The sequence below is a fragment of the Notothenia coriiceps genome, unplaced genomic scaffold (genome assembly GCF_000735185.1).
Source record: "Notothenia coriiceps isolate Sejong01 unplaced genomic scaffold, NC01 NC01_scaffold00037246, whole genome shotgun sequence".
In the NCBI taxonomy this organism is placed as follows: domain Eukaryota; kingdom Metazoa; phylum Chordata; class Actinopteri; order Perciformes; family Nototheniidae; genus Notothenia; species Notothenia coriiceps.
Window position 1 is genome coordinate 24,025,361 of NW_011369947.1, and position 18,393 is coordinate 24,043,753.

The 18,393-nt window shown below is 41.5% G+C and overlaps 2 protein-coding genes across 2 annotated transcripts in view; one reads left to right on the forward strand and one right to left on the reverse strand.

Annotated features, from left to right (window-relative positions):
* Positions 1-5,919, reverse strand: part of snx3 (sorting nexin 3) — a 14,701-nt gene extending 8,782 nt beyond the window's left edge. The window contains exon 1 of the mRNA XM_010795283.1: positions 5,710-5,919. Coding sequence (XP_010793585.1) covers positions 5,710-5,871 — 162 coding nt within the window. The 5' untranslated portion in view covers positions 5,872-5,919. The remainder of the gene's footprint in view (positions 1-5,709) is intronic.
* An 818-nt stretch (positions 5,920-6,737) lies between these two features.
* The window catches only part of afg1lb (AFG1 like ATPase b), a 28,201-nt gene continuing 16,545 nt past the window's right edge, over positions 6,738-18,393 (forward strand). Inside the window, exons 1-6 of the mRNA XM_010795284.1 lie at positions 6,738-6,860; positions 7,069-7,355; positions 10,408-10,459; positions 10,564-10,665; positions 10,912-11,039; positions 14,714-14,813. Coding sequence (XP_010793586.1) covers positions 6,746-6,860; positions 7,069-7,355; positions 10,408-10,459; positions 10,564-10,665; positions 10,912-11,039; positions 14,714-14,813 — 784 coding nt within the window. The 5' untranslated portion in view covers positions 6,738-6,745. The remainder of the gene's footprint in view (positions 6,861-7,068; positions 7,356-10,407; positions 10,460-10,563; positions 10,666-10,911; positions 11,040-14,713; positions 14,814-18,393) is intronic.

The window sequence follows — 18,393 nt, forward strand, 5'->3', positions numbered from 1 at the left end:
TACTCAATATCAAGCCACGCTTATTGTTTTTACTTCGGCTGTGACTTTGTGTGTGCTCAGGGTGAGTTTGGCTGTGTTTGGCTGTGTATCGCTAAACAAGGAAACCACACCTCCNGAGCTACAACGAGCCGTTAAAGGCAGAGAGTGAAATTCAGTGAATACACGTAGTTTACAGAGATGCTGTATGAGAAACCAATGTGAGTTTGGAAAATTGCACAATATAAATCTATTCTAGTAGACCTCAACAATGGAATTATGATCAGTGGAAATGGCCATGACATGGGACCTTTAACGAGAATAACAAGTATGTGTTGAAGCACCTTGCACTGTAAAGACTGTTATGCTCTACCTTTTATAACTGGCTGCTTACTTACGCATGCTTAGTGATTGGGATTTGATATCTGATCATTATATTAGCCTGGTGTTTGATTCCAACTAATTTCAAAATGTCAAGATAGCTCTATTAGTTCATTTAGCTGTTTTACTGTAACACCCATCTTTAGCCACCGCCTCTATTTTTTTAAACAAACCATTTTGTAACTGGTATCTTTCGGTCACCTTTGTGGCGGATGCACACTCCCTCTTTCCCCCTGTGTGTTTCTGTTACACAAGAGCCCTGAAAACCTCTCTTTCCCACTTATTTCAAGTTCTCTCCAGGTGAAGTTGTCAATGAGCCCCTCACTCCTCCTCTTTCTCAGGTCACAGGAGAAGTGGATTATCTAAGCTTTATCACCCCAGTGCTCTAGCATTAACTCCACTCTCCTCTCACCGTGGTCTGTTACCTCTCAGCATGGAGCGCCGCAAAGTTAATCCCCACCACAACAGATCACAGTTACAGGTAATCTGCCACCGCCGTGACTCTAATCCCATCATGTGCACACACAGAAAACACTTAACCACGCGCAAGCACACACTGGCGTACACGAAGTGGGCATGCACAGGTGTTAAGTATGAGGTTTGACCAGTCACACAGTTAACAATGTAAATATAATAGCCCGAGACGTTCAAACTTGTTTATGCACACACAGTCCAACCCGGACTTCTCATCTCAACACAATGAAGCCAGCAGTGAGAGTGTAAGGAAAGAAAGTCACCTGGCCTTTCAATCGTCTCGCCCTCTCTACCCCTGTGATTATGAGATTTGGCCTTGCAGGACAAGGGGAGGAACGAAAATTACAGAAGTGAAAAAGGAGAGGTCTCACTCGCTTTCTCTCACACACACACACACACACAGTGAAGGAGGCGGTGCGTGAGAGCCCTACAAGTCAAAGATAAGGTTTCCCGGCCTCTGTTCTCTTCACGGTTGGTTAGCGGTTAGGGACCGGTGTCTCAATTTACTGGCCCCTGCAGTGATTGGGAGGTGGGACCAGCCCACACCCAGCCGGGTCTTAACATTTCATTTATTGTCTAAAAAGGCACACTTTGCCTCTCTCACTTCCTAAGGGACTGGGTTAGGGTTAGCGAAACAACAAAAACATGAGGGAAATTAAGCCAGCAGAAAGGACAACAGCCAAACTTGGAGAAAGACGAAAAAAAAAAAACACACAAATAAGGAATGAATGGTTGTATTAAAAGCAGCTTTAAAAGAGAAAATGCTTTGAAAAAGACCATAAAGATAGATATAGTTCCTTCAAAGTAAACCACCTAGCTCTACTTTCCATTATGAGTGACTAAGGTGCAATCTATGCTCCATAGGAAGAGCATGTGATTCATAATGTGTGGGACACAATACCTTGGGCTCATTGAAAATGGGTTGAAAAGAGGCAGAACCCTTAAAAACAGCGAGACAGAGAAAGAGCGAGAGAGGGGACAAAGATCACTCATATCCTGAGAGAACAGTTCAAGGCCACCATGCATTAGCTTTTAGCAGGATGGATTAAGTCAAGTTTGAGAGTGCGCATCCTAAACCTCCCCATGCCCCCTTCTTACCCCTCCCATATACTCTCCTTTCAGAATAATAGCATAAAAAATTGCAACATAATACCATCTCATTGCATCATATTCCAGAGTGGGGGGAAAAAAGACAGGGAACAAAAGCTTTCGGGCTATGGGTCTTTCGCTCTCGCTTCTCCATGTACTCTCTCTCACTCGTTCACTCGCTTGCCGGCCCTTGCGGCCTGACAGCCTACCCTCTCTCCGACTCGCCTAGCTGGCAAAAAGCTGCTTTGTTGCCATAGTATCAACTCCCACTTTTGATACTGTCATTTCAAGTAGGATATGGTAGCCTTGATACAATATGTTCCCTATTTCCATTAAAATAGTTGTCGAAGAGGATGCTGTAGACTTTGGATTACACTTGACTGTGCCTGACAAGCGCCCCCCCCCCACCACACACCCGCCTCTTTCCATTTTATTAATGACCAAAGGCCCCATAGCCCAAATGGAAAAGAGAAAGAAAGAGAAGCTATGAGAGTAGAGAAGAGGAGGGGTGGAAGACTGAGTGAGAGTGAGCGACACAGCTATAAGAGGCCTTTTATGTACTCCTATCCATAAACAAAGTGAGATCCCGAAGTTCGCTCCCTTGAATGTGCTCTCTGGATGAGATGGGAACCAACTTAAGACGAGACATTTTGATAATACCCAACAACCCCCCCCCCCCCTCACACACAAACACCCCAACTCCATGTTTGCTGAGGGTCCAGACAAATACACTACGCTGCTTAAGAAGGACCTCGAAAGCCAGCAACCACACAAAAAAACTTTACGGTGATATGATAGGACTCTGTAGAATAACTCATCACCGACATGAGAAACACGTGCAGAGGCAGAAAAGAAACAGAAGCTACCAGCTTCATGTGGTCTATAGGCCATTTGAGAAACTACGCTTAAATCGCAAGGATTTAGGTGAGAACAAAAATCCATTGTTTCAACACGACCTTGGACATTACAAGTCTGCTCAGGCAAAATGAGATATCCGCCTCCTTTCACTAAGAACTTAGCTTCCACCTCTTTCAAAAACTGACTGAAATAGGTATATTGATCCCATTGATTTAAAAAACAAAACAATGCAGGCCTGGTTGTCAAAAAGCGACTATGTTTCCTGCCTCAAAGGATAACGTTTCTCACATGATAACAACATATTATTTACACAGTTTGTTTCAACAACTACTTGTTAAACATGCAGCAACTGCAAAGTCAAAACTCAAATACACACTGTCATTTATTGAAAGAGTAAAATAAACAATATCATGTGATGAAAATACATTGCTCTGGTGTTTATGCTATATATGAAATCATATCATCAAAAGGGGCTTCAGTGACAGATTATCAACGACGCAACTGACTGCACACAGCTTGGAGTGAAATGGGATAAGTGGGCAATGGGATGAAGGCTGGTGAGGGGGTGGCTTTCTGCCCTCCCATGGGTGGGGGACAGGGGGTAAGGATGGGGGGGGAAAACGCTCCAGCTCCCCCACACACCCTGGCCTGTTTCATTCTTCTCTTCTCTCAATGAGGGGATTAGGTAGACTCTCTCAGTGTGGCCACAAGGGCTCTCTCGATTTGGAGGTGGATAGCAGGACAGCGGTGAGAACAGGAGACAAGGGAAAGTGTTATGAAACAGAAAGTATCAAGCATAGTTAGAGGATAGAAAAAAGTAGTTCTGAATATTACAAGTAAAATGGAAACAATAAGAGCAAAGCATAGGCTATGCATTCCAGGCCGAGGCATTGTGGCTAACGTTCTTAACTTGCTGGAGATGGAGGAAAATGCTTCTAAAGAAAGCTGAAGAAAGGAGAAGGAGAGAAGCAAAGCAAAGTTGACACCACGTTTGTTGAGAAGTGAGGGATGCGCCGCTTCTTCTGTGGTCTTATGCAAAGCAGGGTCACACAGGGCTATGAGGTGCACAATAATGCTGATTACACGCATATGCTAATTATAACACACTAATTAAGTACAGTAGCCTTATATTCAACGCTAATGCCTGGAGACGGTTTCTCTTTCCTCAACCCATTTCTTAAGGTAAAGGGAAACTATAAATACTTTAGGGCTGCTCCCCAATCTAATCCAGGCCACTAACTACAGGGGTGTCAATCAACTGAAATGACAATTTAAAGATAAAAGACAGGGCAATCAGACGAGACGAATGACTGCCTGATCATTTCAGACTCTCAATAAAGCCTGCACATTTAAAGCGCATACAGAAGAGCCCTGGAATGGCTCAATTTACGCAAAAGCGTATGTGGTGACAGAAATGAAAGTTTGTCAAATCTTGAAAACTGGTGCTACCACTTTCTTTCTATGCATGTGTCATATTGGAAAGAGACAATTATAGCTAATCATAATGCAAGTAATAATTTAAGCGAATGTCTCATTTAAGTTTGACAAATTCTTCATAACCTTTGAAACGGGGGTGAATATTTTTTAATCAAGCTCCAAAACATCAAGGTAAGTGGACCTTGTGATCATTTTTGTCAATCATCATCCTTGTCTACTATTTGTCAGTTGGTTAAAGTACAGTCTTTGCATTATTTGTCTAAAATCATTCAAGCTGACTCAGCCTTGATTTACAGAGGAAAATACCAATGAGACACATCTGTGTTTCGCAATAGCAAGGACTGTCCAACTGTTTTTCTCCTCAATGATTGCGCAATAACAGCACATTTCTGGATGGTGTGTAAGGCAATAGTCTAACATGTAACATTTCACTTTGAAGAAACAATATTGTATATGTTTCTTGACACAACCATTTGGACCAACTACTATAGTTTACCAACAGATGGCAGGAACCTCTCTAAGAAGACCATCATTTGTTCTCTTCTACAAGTATTCAGTAGGACAGGACTCAGGAGGAAGGAAATGTGGTGAGGGGGTTGGGAGCGACTGGAAAGGATCCGGTAGCACGTTGCATCCTGTCCAGTTTCAAAGAAGCTGACTTGCAAAGTTATGTTCCTCTTTAGCCCAGCATTGGAGCATTTTTGATGACCTATCATTAAAGTCAGGTCAGAGTAAGCACTCTTGAAAAAACAGACACCCTTACTCAAGTAATAGTAGTATAGGATATAGATGAGCATCTTGTCATACATGACTTCAAGTTGGTTCTTAAGTGTAACCCATTCTGTTATCTATTCTTTGCAGTCAGAAAATGGGGTGTGGCAGGAGTTCAAACCTGAACTGTCTTGGCAGGGTAAACTTTTATGATGTGTTGTTTCATATTCGTTTACTCAGTTTGCTGCAGGGGTAATGTGACAGTTATTTGAAGAATTGTATGTATTGGTAAAACAGTGAAATGTCACGTCGCCACGGAAGAAAAACACTTGAGGCCAATATAAACACATTTCCTTCGTAAACAGAGACAGCTACATGCCTGTTACAAGTTAGGCAAGCATTAGGTTCAATGTCCCTGTTAACATTGTTATCAACATTTCTCCATTACTTATTAACAAACGTATAATCAAATAACTTGGTTAGCTGTTCAAAGCTAACATCAGTAACGTTAACTCGTTACCTTACTGTCAGACAGCTAAACAGTGTTAGCTTGTTTTATGAGGGTTACTAGCCTGCTAGCTAGCGTTAGCAAACTCGTGTTGCAAATACAAATGCACAGACATTTCTACACATAATTAAATATCGAATATGTGATTGTATACGCATCCTTTATTGCTCTGGGCGACCCCGATGTCATGAAGTCATAACTTTCTCTGTTAACAGGAAAGACGTTAGATACTTCAGGTAGCTAGCTTAAAAGCTAACATCATTAGCAGTTGTTACCTTCAGTCTGACTTCATACGTGGTGTATCTGGTCCTGCCAACCCCAATGGTCTCAGGGTTGCTTACATCAATTTCTAGAAAATTACTTGGAGGTCCATAAGCGTCATTTAGGTTCTGGGGCTTGGAGAAGAGCCTTCTTGTGTCAGCTATGGTATCAGCCATTTCTCCCCTGTCCTTCTAGCAGCTAGTGATAGTGTGAAGCTAGCCAGAATACAAATACCTACATTCCGTTACTCACCTTCAAAATAAAACATTTGGTGAATGTTGTGCACGGGTAATTGGACGTATGGAGACAAGCGCACTCTTTAAGGAGATGTTCTGTATTAAATTATAGTATATATTTATATATGTGACTTTTTACAGGACGCTGTTGTTTATGCAGCACACAAGTTTAGGGGTAACTTTTAAGTTGAAGGTAAATCATACAGTTTCCGGTTTTGATAGGTCTCTTACTATGGCAAGCTTGAAAGGCCAGCTCGCTGCACTTCCGATCAGCTGAGGTTCAGCTGATGCTGCCCGTACAACTGCTGCTCGGTTTGTTTACAACCCGCCAGCGGGTCTATCGGTTGGAATGACGTATTCGGACGACATACACAATTGTTATCATTATATTCCTGTACTCAAGACCAATCATGCTTTGAAATTGCTGCTAAAACGTGCAATAGTGTTGCTTTTGGATTCAATGCTCAAATAATATTAATTATTAAAAAAAACAATGTTTTATTAAAAAACGAAATAACAAGCGAAATGTTTACTTATCATTATTATTGATAAGATCCACTCATATAAATATACCTCGGCCTAAAATATAAAACATTACATTTTTATTTTTAACCTAACCTGCAGTAGTTTACAAGATAAATATAAATAAAAATACAATATATGAGTTGTATCCAGGTTATATCTAATAATATTAGTCACAGTTACATACCCGTTAGATACCCAAGCTCTATCCTGCCATGCCTGTGTCATGTGCTGGTCATGTGGCTTATGTTTGTCAATTGATTGTCAATAAAGTTTTGAGTTTTGAAACATCATGGCTGCGTACAGGGTCCCTGCAGCTGCCAGATTCTCAATACAATGTTTACTAAAAAATACTGTTCTGACTTCAAGGAGAATTTTCCGAGGGTCAGCATTTTTCACTGGAAAGGGTATGTGTCTCTCGGTCATGTTGTAATAAATTATTTTCAGGTTGTCGTGTTTTAAAAATAAACAGTCTTAAACCTCTGAATTACTCGACTTCTATTTACTTCCTATGACGTTTTACTTAAATATTGACAGAATCCGTGTATACTTGCAGTCTTAAGGTAACGATTTACAGAGAATTTTACAAAACAGCTTTTGCTTTTATGCTCCAAGGTTACACTGGCTGGAGGACATGCAGTTTGTCCGCACCACACTGCTCCTCCGAGCCTCCTGCAACAAAAACGTGTGCCCTCAGTGGACAGTATGACCACCTTGTTCAGTGTGGCTCCCTGCAGGAAGACATTCAGCAGAGATACGTCCTACAGCAGCTGGCTTTGCTGAAGCACAATCTGAATAGCTACACAAACAGCATCTACTTGAACCCAACCCCAACCAGGTTAACCTCAAAAGATGACAACAGTCAACTTCCAAACGTTAAATATGGTGGATCAACTGCAAAGGTTTGACGTTTTATACGTAATGATGCATGGTCGGATAATGATTACTCTCATACTTGTTTGATTGCCCTTCTGAATTTAGATTCTGACATGCAATTGGTCTCCAAAATATAGTGGACAACTTATCAAAACCAACATGTAGTATCCACAATTTCATAAAGCAACCAATTTCCTGCTAGACTTAATAACACCTGTCCACATGAGACTCTTTCAAAAACAAAATGTAAAATATTAAAGAAAATACATCCACAAATGTATGTCCACAAATACCATACATACATAAACAAAATACAATGGGATTATGGCCTAAGATATGGTCTTAATCAGCAGGCGGAGTCTGGTCAGTTTTCATGAGTTTGCACCAGATGACATGCACTTTGAGCAACTGTTTTAAAAAAAACAGGTACTTCACCAATATATCAACGGATCCATCTCTGTTACAACTAAATAAACTCCTCCCTATCATGAAGACCATGTGATGTGGTTGAAAGGTTGAGGAAAAATACGTAAGTGGATCTGATTTGAGTAGGTTTTTTTAATTGTCAATCTAAACCGTAAACTGTCATGCAAGACAGTAGTGCCATTAAAACCTGACTAATATTATATAATACTATTCTGTATTTGATATAGACTCAATAGGATTATTCAGTTGAGATTTTGGGCACTTCTGAATTGTTTGGACTTAAAATGAAGAAGTAGCATACATGCTGCAGATCTTTTTTTTCTTTCCTTACAACATGAATTACAATGTGCATACACTGAAATAAAAAGTTGGAATAGTGCATAAGGTAGAAAATAATGAGTGATTTTGGACACAGTTTACAATTTGTACAGCAGCATGGATTTAAAGCCTATTACAGTGGGGCATCTGGACTCTCAGTCTGTTATTAAGCCCTGTTGACGTCCAACATATGGAGGGACTTCACAGAGTTCACTGCACTGTACACAAGTTGTATCACTGATGGTGGCCATGGGGCTCAGGTCAAAGGGAGGGTAGGGGTCTGGGAAGTGTATTGTGTATGTGAGTCTTGGAACGGCGTAATGTAGGGGGCTGTTGTTGTTTTTAGGTCAGGGGAGCTGACTGTCTAGTATTTGGTGGTGGGAGTTGTTTTGTTGGTTGGCTGGCACAGACACATAGGGTTAGGCAGAGATTTTGGAAGGCAGCAGGGCAGACCTCCTGCTGGGCTGGTCCCGGCACCCCTCTCACTCTCTCACCGTCCCAGTGCAGTAATGAGGGGATCCCCATTGTCTGGGCCATTCTTGTCCTTTTTGCTTTTGATTCGGGAATCTGACAAATACTTTGGTGTTAGGCTATCAACACCGCCGCCCCCTCTCCTTTTGCACCTTATTTCGTGCTCTGTCTCCCACACACACACATACACACTGACAGGAGTACTTATGCAATTATTCTGGCTTGAATCAGGTCATACCACTGTCCTTTCGGTGTCTGTTCTCTCTGTGAAAGTACCGCCATTGTCCTAACTAACTGACCAAGTCTGTGAGGAGAGTACACTTGACTTAATATTCACCCAATGTGGCGTGGTTTTGCGGATGGCCGGCCAACAATGGACCATTGTTTAAAGGGCGCCACCCTCTTCAAGTCAGACCTGCATCATGCAGTCCTCCTGTACACTGGCGGTCTCCAGCAGGACAGTTGTACAATTTAAACCTCACTCCCATGAAACTTCTGAGTGAGAGACACAACGTATCTGTCTGTAGATGTGATCAAACGCAGTTCTCCTGAAGTCATTTCAAAACCAAAATGTTTATGTCCTGCATGTGAACTTTCCACTCATGTGCCAGTCTGCACCCTCTTCCAGGAGGTGAGACAAGGCCACACAGCTCAGCTAGACAGAGTGGCTGAGAGACGGCCTTGTCTTTCTCCACTCTGCCGTGGCAGAATGGCTTCCAGCCACCACTGACAATTACCCCACCATGCCAGAGGGCAGCCTGGGAAGTCAGGGAGAAGTCACACACTGTTATGCCAGAGCAGACAGGAAAGGCTTGTTGCTCTTCCAGTGTTTCACTCCAGCACAGGACAGGCATGGGGGGGGGGAGGAGCCGGGAGAGGGCAGAGTGAGAGAGAGGATGGGTAAGAAGTTTGTTTTTTCATTTAGTTTTCAATTGGCCATTGTCTGCTTTCACCAAAGTCAAGTGCTACTTGTACTGTGGTCACCGAGCGCATTGGACACACTGAGTACCGTCTTCATGAAATATTTGCTAAATTACATTTTAAGAGGACAAACCTTTCCATTCAGTGCTCAGTTAATTCCAAAGCTATTTGCCGTTGCCCGGTTACAGAGATGGACAATCTTGAACCACATTGTTGTTGAACCCTGTATTAAACATTTCTCATTTCTCCTCATATACTAAAAAATATGCTCTAATTTATCGTTACATGTCATGAGTAAACTGATGACGTCAACATGGCTTCGGCCCTCTTTAGAGATATTGGCTTTATGCGATATTCTCAGCTCGGTCACACAGAATACGTTTTTTTAAAGCAAGGACCTTTTGATGATGGGAGGCAGGCAGCACAATGACTTCCAGCAGCACCTCAATGCAACAGTACCGTATCACAATTAGCAGCGCTAAACAGGCTGCACAGACAAGTCCACTCCATCTCGTATGGAGCCTCATCCAGTCCTCTCCGTTTTGTCTGACAAATCCCCCTATTGTTCCTCTGATGATGCTTTTATTTCGTGGGAACCCTGGCTTGTCTTGTTGATTAGATCCCCTTTGTCTTCCTCCCCTGCACTGGGCTAGTCTGGAGAATGTGAAACCTCACACTGTAGTGGTGGCTTAATGGCTCAGCATACTTTGTTTATTAAACGATGATTCAGTCTTATATGGTAATGAATATAACGACGTTTATGTAGGTCAACAGCTATAATGTTTTGTGCCTTTCTAATACGGCATTTATGCAATCATTTTTCATAACCATATTGATTTTATGCTTAACTGTTGTGCATTGTTGTTTATGATGGCAAGCAGCTGGTAAAGATACAATGTAAAAACATACTTATTCATTTCCTTCCTGTATTTTCCCTCAAAGGAGGAACCCACTCCTCCCACACCCACAGGCTTTTACCTCTATGGAGATGTCGGTAAGATCTCAAAATAAATAGATATACTATGATATTATCTAAGGAGTTTCATCTCTGGAAGATTTCAAGGAAGTTATAATCATGCTTTTCTGTATCCCTCTCAGGCACAGGGAAGACCATGCTCATGGATATGTTTTACTCCAGTGTGGAAAACACTCGTAAAAAGAGAGTCCACTTCAACGGCTTCATGCTGGACATCCACAAAAGTTAGTATTATCCTCCCACTCCAAGACGCTCACTGCTGAAGGTTTGCTTGCTTGACTTTATGGAAGTTTTCTGACTCCTCATGCGTTGGAGATCCTATATTTATCTCTGTGTTTGTCCTGAAGCCTTCCTGCTAATTGTCTACCATTATGCATACAGGTGAAATTACTGCTTTATTCAGTATTGTCATTGAGTTGCTGATGCAGGTGTGCTTTAGGATGCGCCTGACGTTTGTGTGCTGCTTAAAGGGATTCACCGGAGGAAACAAAGCCTGCCAAAACGACGGCTAGGGAAAATGTTCACCTATGACCCCATATCACCGGTTGCCATGGAGATCAGCGACGAAACCTGCCTCTTGTGTTTTGACGAGTTTCAGGTGAGCGAGTTTGTTACGTGTGTGTGTGTGTGTGTGTGTGTGTGTGTGTGTGTGTGTGTGTGTGTGTGTGTGTGTGTGTGTGTGTGTGTGTGTGTGTGTGTGTGTGTGTGTGTGTGTGTAAAAAAAATAAACTGCTTGAACATTAGCGACAAGAAGCAAACATCAACTGCATACATTTGGTTTAAAAAGTACTACACCAACATTAGTACTAAGTAACGGGTGATACTAGAAGATATACTGCTAGTTAAACTTTAAATAATAATGGCGTTTTGATGCTTAGGAATGTTATACCAAAAAATACCCTCGGCTAAGATGAATACCCATAGAGCGCCAAAGATTTAAAGTAAAAACATATTTTGTGGCATAGTGAGTCAAAAGTATAAGTAATATCTTAAGGCATTATAAAGGTTTAACAAGTTTGCAAGGTACGAAATAATTCTACTGTTTTAAACAATGTTCATGTTTAAAAAGTAATATTCTTATTCCAGATCAAAACACTTTTTTTGCAACAGTCATACAGAAGTTATTATTTTACATTATATTGACAGAAATTGCATATTTTTTCTAAAAGTTTGTAGCTACTAGTTTATTCAATATTCAGGGAAATTTCCAGCAAATGTTACAGATTTGAACTAAACACAAAGAAACAGGAAATAAGATGTTGGTAGTAAACACAGTAAATCAGAGATTTTTAAATATCAAAGGAAGCAAACAAAGTGATATGCAACATTGTGTTTATTTTGTGTTGTAGTTATAGGTAGCCCCTCTTTCCTGCTTGGTCAGAAGAACAAGTTAAACATGTGTTCAAGCTGTGATAACTTTTAGTGTTTCATTTAAACCAGTATCCTGTCTGAACTACTGGATGCTTCTGATCTGTGTTCCCCCACAGAAACAGGACTGGGGACACCTAGTGGCCTTTTGAAATATAGCATAATGACTTCCAATATCAATGAGACATTTCCTCTCCCCAGTAGTAGCTTACTCGTACAGTACTAGTACATACATGTGTAATGTTACACGTATCAATGTGTAATATTGTGTTGCGTTGTAAATGCAGCAAATCTGCTCCTGTTGCTTATTTATGCACGTGTTTGCTTCATCAGTTACAACCAAGTCACCTGCAGTTTGTGTACACTGGATTCACACAAATAAGAGGCATCTTCAGCCATTAGTGCTGCAGTAGTTCTCATTATTCTACCCTTTGGTGTCAAAGGAGAGAGCCACTACTGAAGCTCTCCCTCTTCTCTGTAAGGTAGTTAGTCATTCAGTGAGTAAAGAAAGACGTGTGCTTGTGTCTCTATCATTAGCCAAACACATCTGTGAGCCGCACAATGTAGTTCCCCTTACTGATATCATTACAGTTAATGCCAGCAGGTCAAAGGTCACAGAAAGTGCGCTTGCTCTCTTTAATCACTCTCTATGCATCTGCGAGGATCAAGAGCTGCTCCTTTCATCCGCCCGTCTTTCACATTTTAAACTGCGGCGCTGTTGTTGCATTCTCATTGATTTGTTTTGTTTGCTGTCGCCAGCTCTGCTGTTTCCGCTTGTCGACTGTTGCTACCGGTGAATGGAGGGGAAACAAGCGGACATGTGCACGTTGTTTGTGATGCATAAACAAGAGGTTGCAAGGTTGGGGGGGTTGTGGAAGGGAGGGGGGGGTTTATACCAATCAGCATCCTCCTCCACTCAGCCATGCAAATGAGGCTCTGGGTATCAGTCGCACTCTCCTGCTTCCTTAAGTGAGTGGAGCTAGAAAGCGACTGGCGGCGGCGGGTCAGATGGATCTTATCCTCTTAAATGCTAATGACATTTCTCCATTCTCTTCATTAGCGCCGTGCCATTATCAGTAATTTGTAGCCCCCCTCCCTCCTTTTACGGCCCCCGCCCGGCTCCCCTAATGAATACTCGCCATTGAGAGGTCCGAGATGGAAAGATGGGAAGAGAGCGAGGAGGAAGGAAGAAGAGTGAGAAGAAAACGCTTGAGCGTCATTGTCTCAGGGCCTCAGTCACCGTGCTGCCTCTGTGAAATTGCTCATAGGTTGTGTACATAAAGAGGTGTAACATCAAAAGAGGTTTAATTTGGCACCCGTGTGCCTCGCTGTAAACTGACAGCCGCTTGAGTAATTGGATGCTCATTTGAATATCGGCATTGGCTGACGGAGATTGCACCATTATTTTTTGTGTTCCACAAGTGCTACATCAGTCCCCTCCACCTTTCTCATTCTGTGGGTACCCATTCTCTTTCCCTCTCCCCCTTCTCATTCAGCAATCAATATTGCCCCTCATACTATGCCCATGTTGAGGGCACATGAATAAACAAATCCAGGTTGTATAAAAGGTCATTTTTAAATGATTCTTTTGAAATGAAAATAAAATCCTGCGGTCGGAGGAAATGGGGGCCCCTTCAGAGAGACACAGAGCCTTGGCTTTCTGTTGATTCTCATTACACGCACACACACAATCACACACACACACACACACACACACTAATTTGATGCCCCTAGCCACCTCTCCTTAGTGAAATCAAGGCTTTAACACAAATGTTAATCAAGTATTGGCAAGGGCAGTGGGGCTAATATGCAAAAGCAGAAGACCCTCCAGAGTATGAAAGGAGGCATATGTCGTGGGTATGGCCATCAGAAGTGCCTGTTATATACAGGAGAGTAGGTAAGAGGAGAGGGCGGGACAGAAGTCTCCTTTTATTAAAGACATCTTAAAAAGGTCTCCTTTCATTAAGATAATAGCAACGTAACTGTATCTCTCGTAATGTACCTCTCAATTTGCTTAAAACACACATGGTATAATGGCATACTATTCCTCCTCATAATTTGAACCTTCCTACAGCAATCATGTTGCAAAGGAAGGTCACTTAGCTTAGTGGATTGGTTGATGTCATATTGTATCGAGAAAAACAACAATTACCGTGAGTATGCGCAACATCGGAAAATAATTCCGTTGCTTTTACAATATGCCCATCAGTCAGTCATCGGGTTTAATCAGATGTGTTCTATACATGCGGCTTTTAAAGAGAGAGATATGAGAGTATAAGAACAAAAGTGAGAGCACTGGATTGCTAATAGAAAGGTCAGAGCTCTTCACTTAGCAGCCGAACAGACTCATGAACGTCCTTGTTTCACTGTTTATTGTGGACTGATGGAAATGATGTCGATAAATAAAAAGGAGCGTACAGTTGAATCGTATGTATGCATTATAGCCTTGTGTAGGTTGTCGAAATGTCATCTTTGTGTAACATCTATCAATCATTGTCTGCCATTGTGACCCCAGTCTGGATTCACATTGCTCGTTTTTCAGCATTCTTTTCTTCCTCTTGTTTTTCCCGCTTGCGTTCAGTCATTTTTACAACTGCGCCGTTGATTAGCTCAGGACCGCTGCCTTGCCTCAGCTACTTGTCCCCAGCAGAAGGCCGCCCCGTGACCATTTGCAGTCAGTTCAAGTGGTGTAGGTGTGTACTGTATGTGTGCGTATATGTGTGCGAGTGTGAATGGCCATGACCACACACAAAGGATTGAATGAGCACACCTGAATGACACTAATCAACATGGAGTGTTGATGGCATGGTTTGACCTCAGACTCACACACGTACTGTGGCGAGAAAAGGTAAATTATACAGCACCTGAATGTCTCGCTCTTCTTCTCTGGTTCTGTTTTGTCAGGTGACCGACATTGCTGATGCCATGATCCTGAAGCAGCTGTTTGAGACGCTGTTCAAGGCCGGAGTGGTGGTGGTGGCCACCTCCAACCGACCCCCTGACGGTACGGCGACTCAGCCCATACCCATAGTCATCTTCTTTAGCTGGTTTATTACCTCTGCCTAGGAGGTTAGGTTTTCAGTTTGGGTTGTTTTTGTGTTTTTAAGCAGGTTTATCAAAATACTACTGGCCTGATTTGATAAAAAAGTTGGCCAAAGAAGAACGCATTATATTTTAGAGCGGATTGGCGTTGGCCGGGGTCAGCGCTCTCCCAGTTCTCTTCTAGTTTATTAAGTTGTTCTGATTAAACACACAGCAACTACACTTGAAATGGTTCAAGTAAAAAAGTATTTTGAAACAGAAATGTTAGAACCTCCAGAACAAATATGAAATCTTCCTTATATTGCAGGACCATATAATAATAATAATAATAATTTGACACAATTATTCAGCAGTTACAAAATTTTTTTTTTATTGTTTTCTTTTACTTAATCTAATCTATCACAACAAGTACCCATTTGATTTGACATTTTAAATGGGTACTTTAGGCGCGAGGTGCTTGTGGTTTGATTTGGTGGCAAATAATTATAAAGGAAAGGAAAATTAAAGATAACAAAAGTGCTACTAGAACTCCTACAAACCTTTAACTCGGTGTGCATGAAATGATATAGATATTCGAATGATCAGAAAGCAGAACAATTTAAATCTGAAAACAAAACCAACAAATTAATAGCTCAAGCACATAACCTTAGTGCTGCACGGTAATGACAATAATTGATGAGTTGTTCAAAGAACGTTACACTTTAAACTACAAACTGTTCATCAAAATTAAAGCTTTACCTACCTCTTACTCTGACTGATAAAACATAGCAAAGCTGAGGTCGTCAGGCGATGGTTATCTTTGAAAAGAGTATTGCAAAATGTTACATTTATAAAAATGACCACTTACTGTCAAGAACGGTCAGCTTTTACTACTTACCATGAGAATGCAAGAATGAAAGGAATTCTATCTTTTATAGAAAGCTCTAAAGGACTGAGAAGGCAAAAGGCTCACAGTAAATCACCGTCGTACAATGCTTCAGCCTCGAAAGTCCTCTTAACTACACCAGTACACCATCTGCAGCTGAAATAACAAGTAATACTCCCAGAACACGAATGTTTTCTTCTCCTCCTCTTGAACCAGCACATTTCCCAGTCACTTTACATACTGCTACATTATTCACTTAATATTCACTTAATACTTTCATCTGAAGGGGATTGGCCCCGGCAAGAATCAATTTACAGAACCACGACAAATACACCCTGTTAACATCGAATAACCGGGGAAAAGACGTTTGATACCGCTCTCACTTAGAGACATGACACAACCTTTAAACAGGCTTTGATGTTGCATTTACTGCCAGCAGTGCAAGGTCTGAGAAAGAATTAGCTAGGCGGTGATCAAGGTGAAGATAAATGCACGATGTTCTATCTGACGTCTTTCTCTGGGAAGATGTTGATGTCTCAATGCCTCGAGTGGGTAGGAAGTGGATGGCAGAAAAATGGCTCTTGTAGACAAAGAAGCCTGTCTCTGATATTTACTAGCTATTAAGAACAAAGCGCCAAACCATGCAAACTTGATAGAGAGCCTACTTGGTATTAATTACTTGGTTAATGGAACACTGAAAGCCATAAGAGACAACTGGACATGAAAGGCATACATTTCCCATCTTTATTGATGTGTAGATGCCGCCATCAAACGGCCGTGTTTGGAGGCGTAATTTAGAAATATGGTTTTTGCTACAACGACTAAAGTGGTGTTTCATTGTTTTAAAGATGGATGGAGTTTAATAACATTGAGTAGAGTTGAGGGATGAATGGTTATGGATACATGGTCTTTTCTGGACGTGCAATTTACAGTGAAATATTTAATAGTCTTTATGAGCTGATTTGAATCCATTTAATTTCCCCCCGTTATTAAGCCTACTTGTCAGTTAAATCGGTAACATCTATCTATAGCAGGGGTGTCAAACTCAATTTCATCGCGGGCCACATTAGCATTATGGTTGCACTCAAAGGGCCCGTTGTAACTATATAAATATATTATATATATATATAAAATAATGTATTGTATTACATTATTGCCTCTGAATTGGGTTATTATCGGATTGGGTAATAACTAACGAAGTTTGAAAGCAGAAGTCCAGGGCAAATAATTGCAAGTCTCTTCAGTGCGCATGTCACAAAACGAGATGCATTGTGGGACAGGCCTCTGTAAAGTGGCATGTAACCGTATAATAAACGTATTATATTCTTTGCAAGCTCTTGCGGGCCACATTAAATGAAGTCGCGGGCCGGATTTGGCCCCCGGGCCTTGAGTTTGACACCCCTGGTCTAAACGATTTGATTTTTGTTTATCCTTTGGAAACGTTCTGAAATCATTCATGCACCAACCTTTTTCCAAATGACATTGCTGTGGATCTTTGCTATTGAGTGAAGAAGCTTGTAGGTAAATGAGGTACTTTAATGCATCATAAATAAGAGAGAGCATTTTGTCCTTTCTTCAGGGCTGAGAGAAATAGACGTTGCCATTATCTAGTCATGATTGGAGTGATTGTTGGGTAATCCATCGAACCATCTATTTACCACTTATCAGGGTCTGCATTGTAGTGGTGGCCAATACAGCAAAGTAAACCAGACACATCCAACGCGATGATAACCAGAAGTGCTTTATAGATTACCAATGTTAGAGCACATTAAAAACACATGTAAACAGGTAATCAGCTGATTGATACGAACTCACTATTTTCTCAAGTGCTTCTGGCAATTAGTTCGTTAGTTAGTTTTAGCTTAGACAGTTTACTAAAACTTCAGGTTAATTTACTTGTACCCATAGGTAGATGGTTGGTTAGCAGTAAAAAGAGAAGATATCCATTGTGCTTTTTCTATACATTGGGACTATTCACTTCTGCCAGAATGAAGGAAGCTACATTCAGTGTGCAGCAAGTCATCGTTTGACATAACCTCAGGGAATATGCAATAATATTTACAACATTATTTTGTAGAGATGAGGGATTTTTTTTTTAATCCCATTGATGATAGGCTCACCTTCATACAGTTACCGACAGGTGCAAATACGCTTCAACGGCCCAAAACACTTCAATTAGGAGAAATCAGGCCCGGACTGGCAAATAATTTTCTTCATGTGATTGGCAGGGAAATTAAGTCTTTTGCTTTTTACCATGTCAACACGGGCAGTACCGTTTTCATTTGACTTTGTTTTCTGACGGACACAGTGAAATGTAAAACCACATTCACACAAATCCTGTGAATAACATGCAATAATGAATCACTGTGTCCGTCAGAAAACAAAGTCAAATGAAAACGGTACTGCCCGTGNTCGCTGCTGATTACCACCGAATATCCGGAGTCCGAAAAATGGTATTTGGGACAGCCCTGAATCAAACACACATCCTCCCGAGCTTGAATGACACACAGAGACCAATCGAGGGCTTGTATGATCTGTATGAAAGTGACCATGTCGGCAGGCCACACCATGTAGACAGCCAGTCTCCCTCTGTGAGGCAGAGTCAGACTCACATTTGCGCAGCGTTGAGTTCACAATACAGACGTACATAAAAAAAAATAATCCTCAGGCCAGCAGG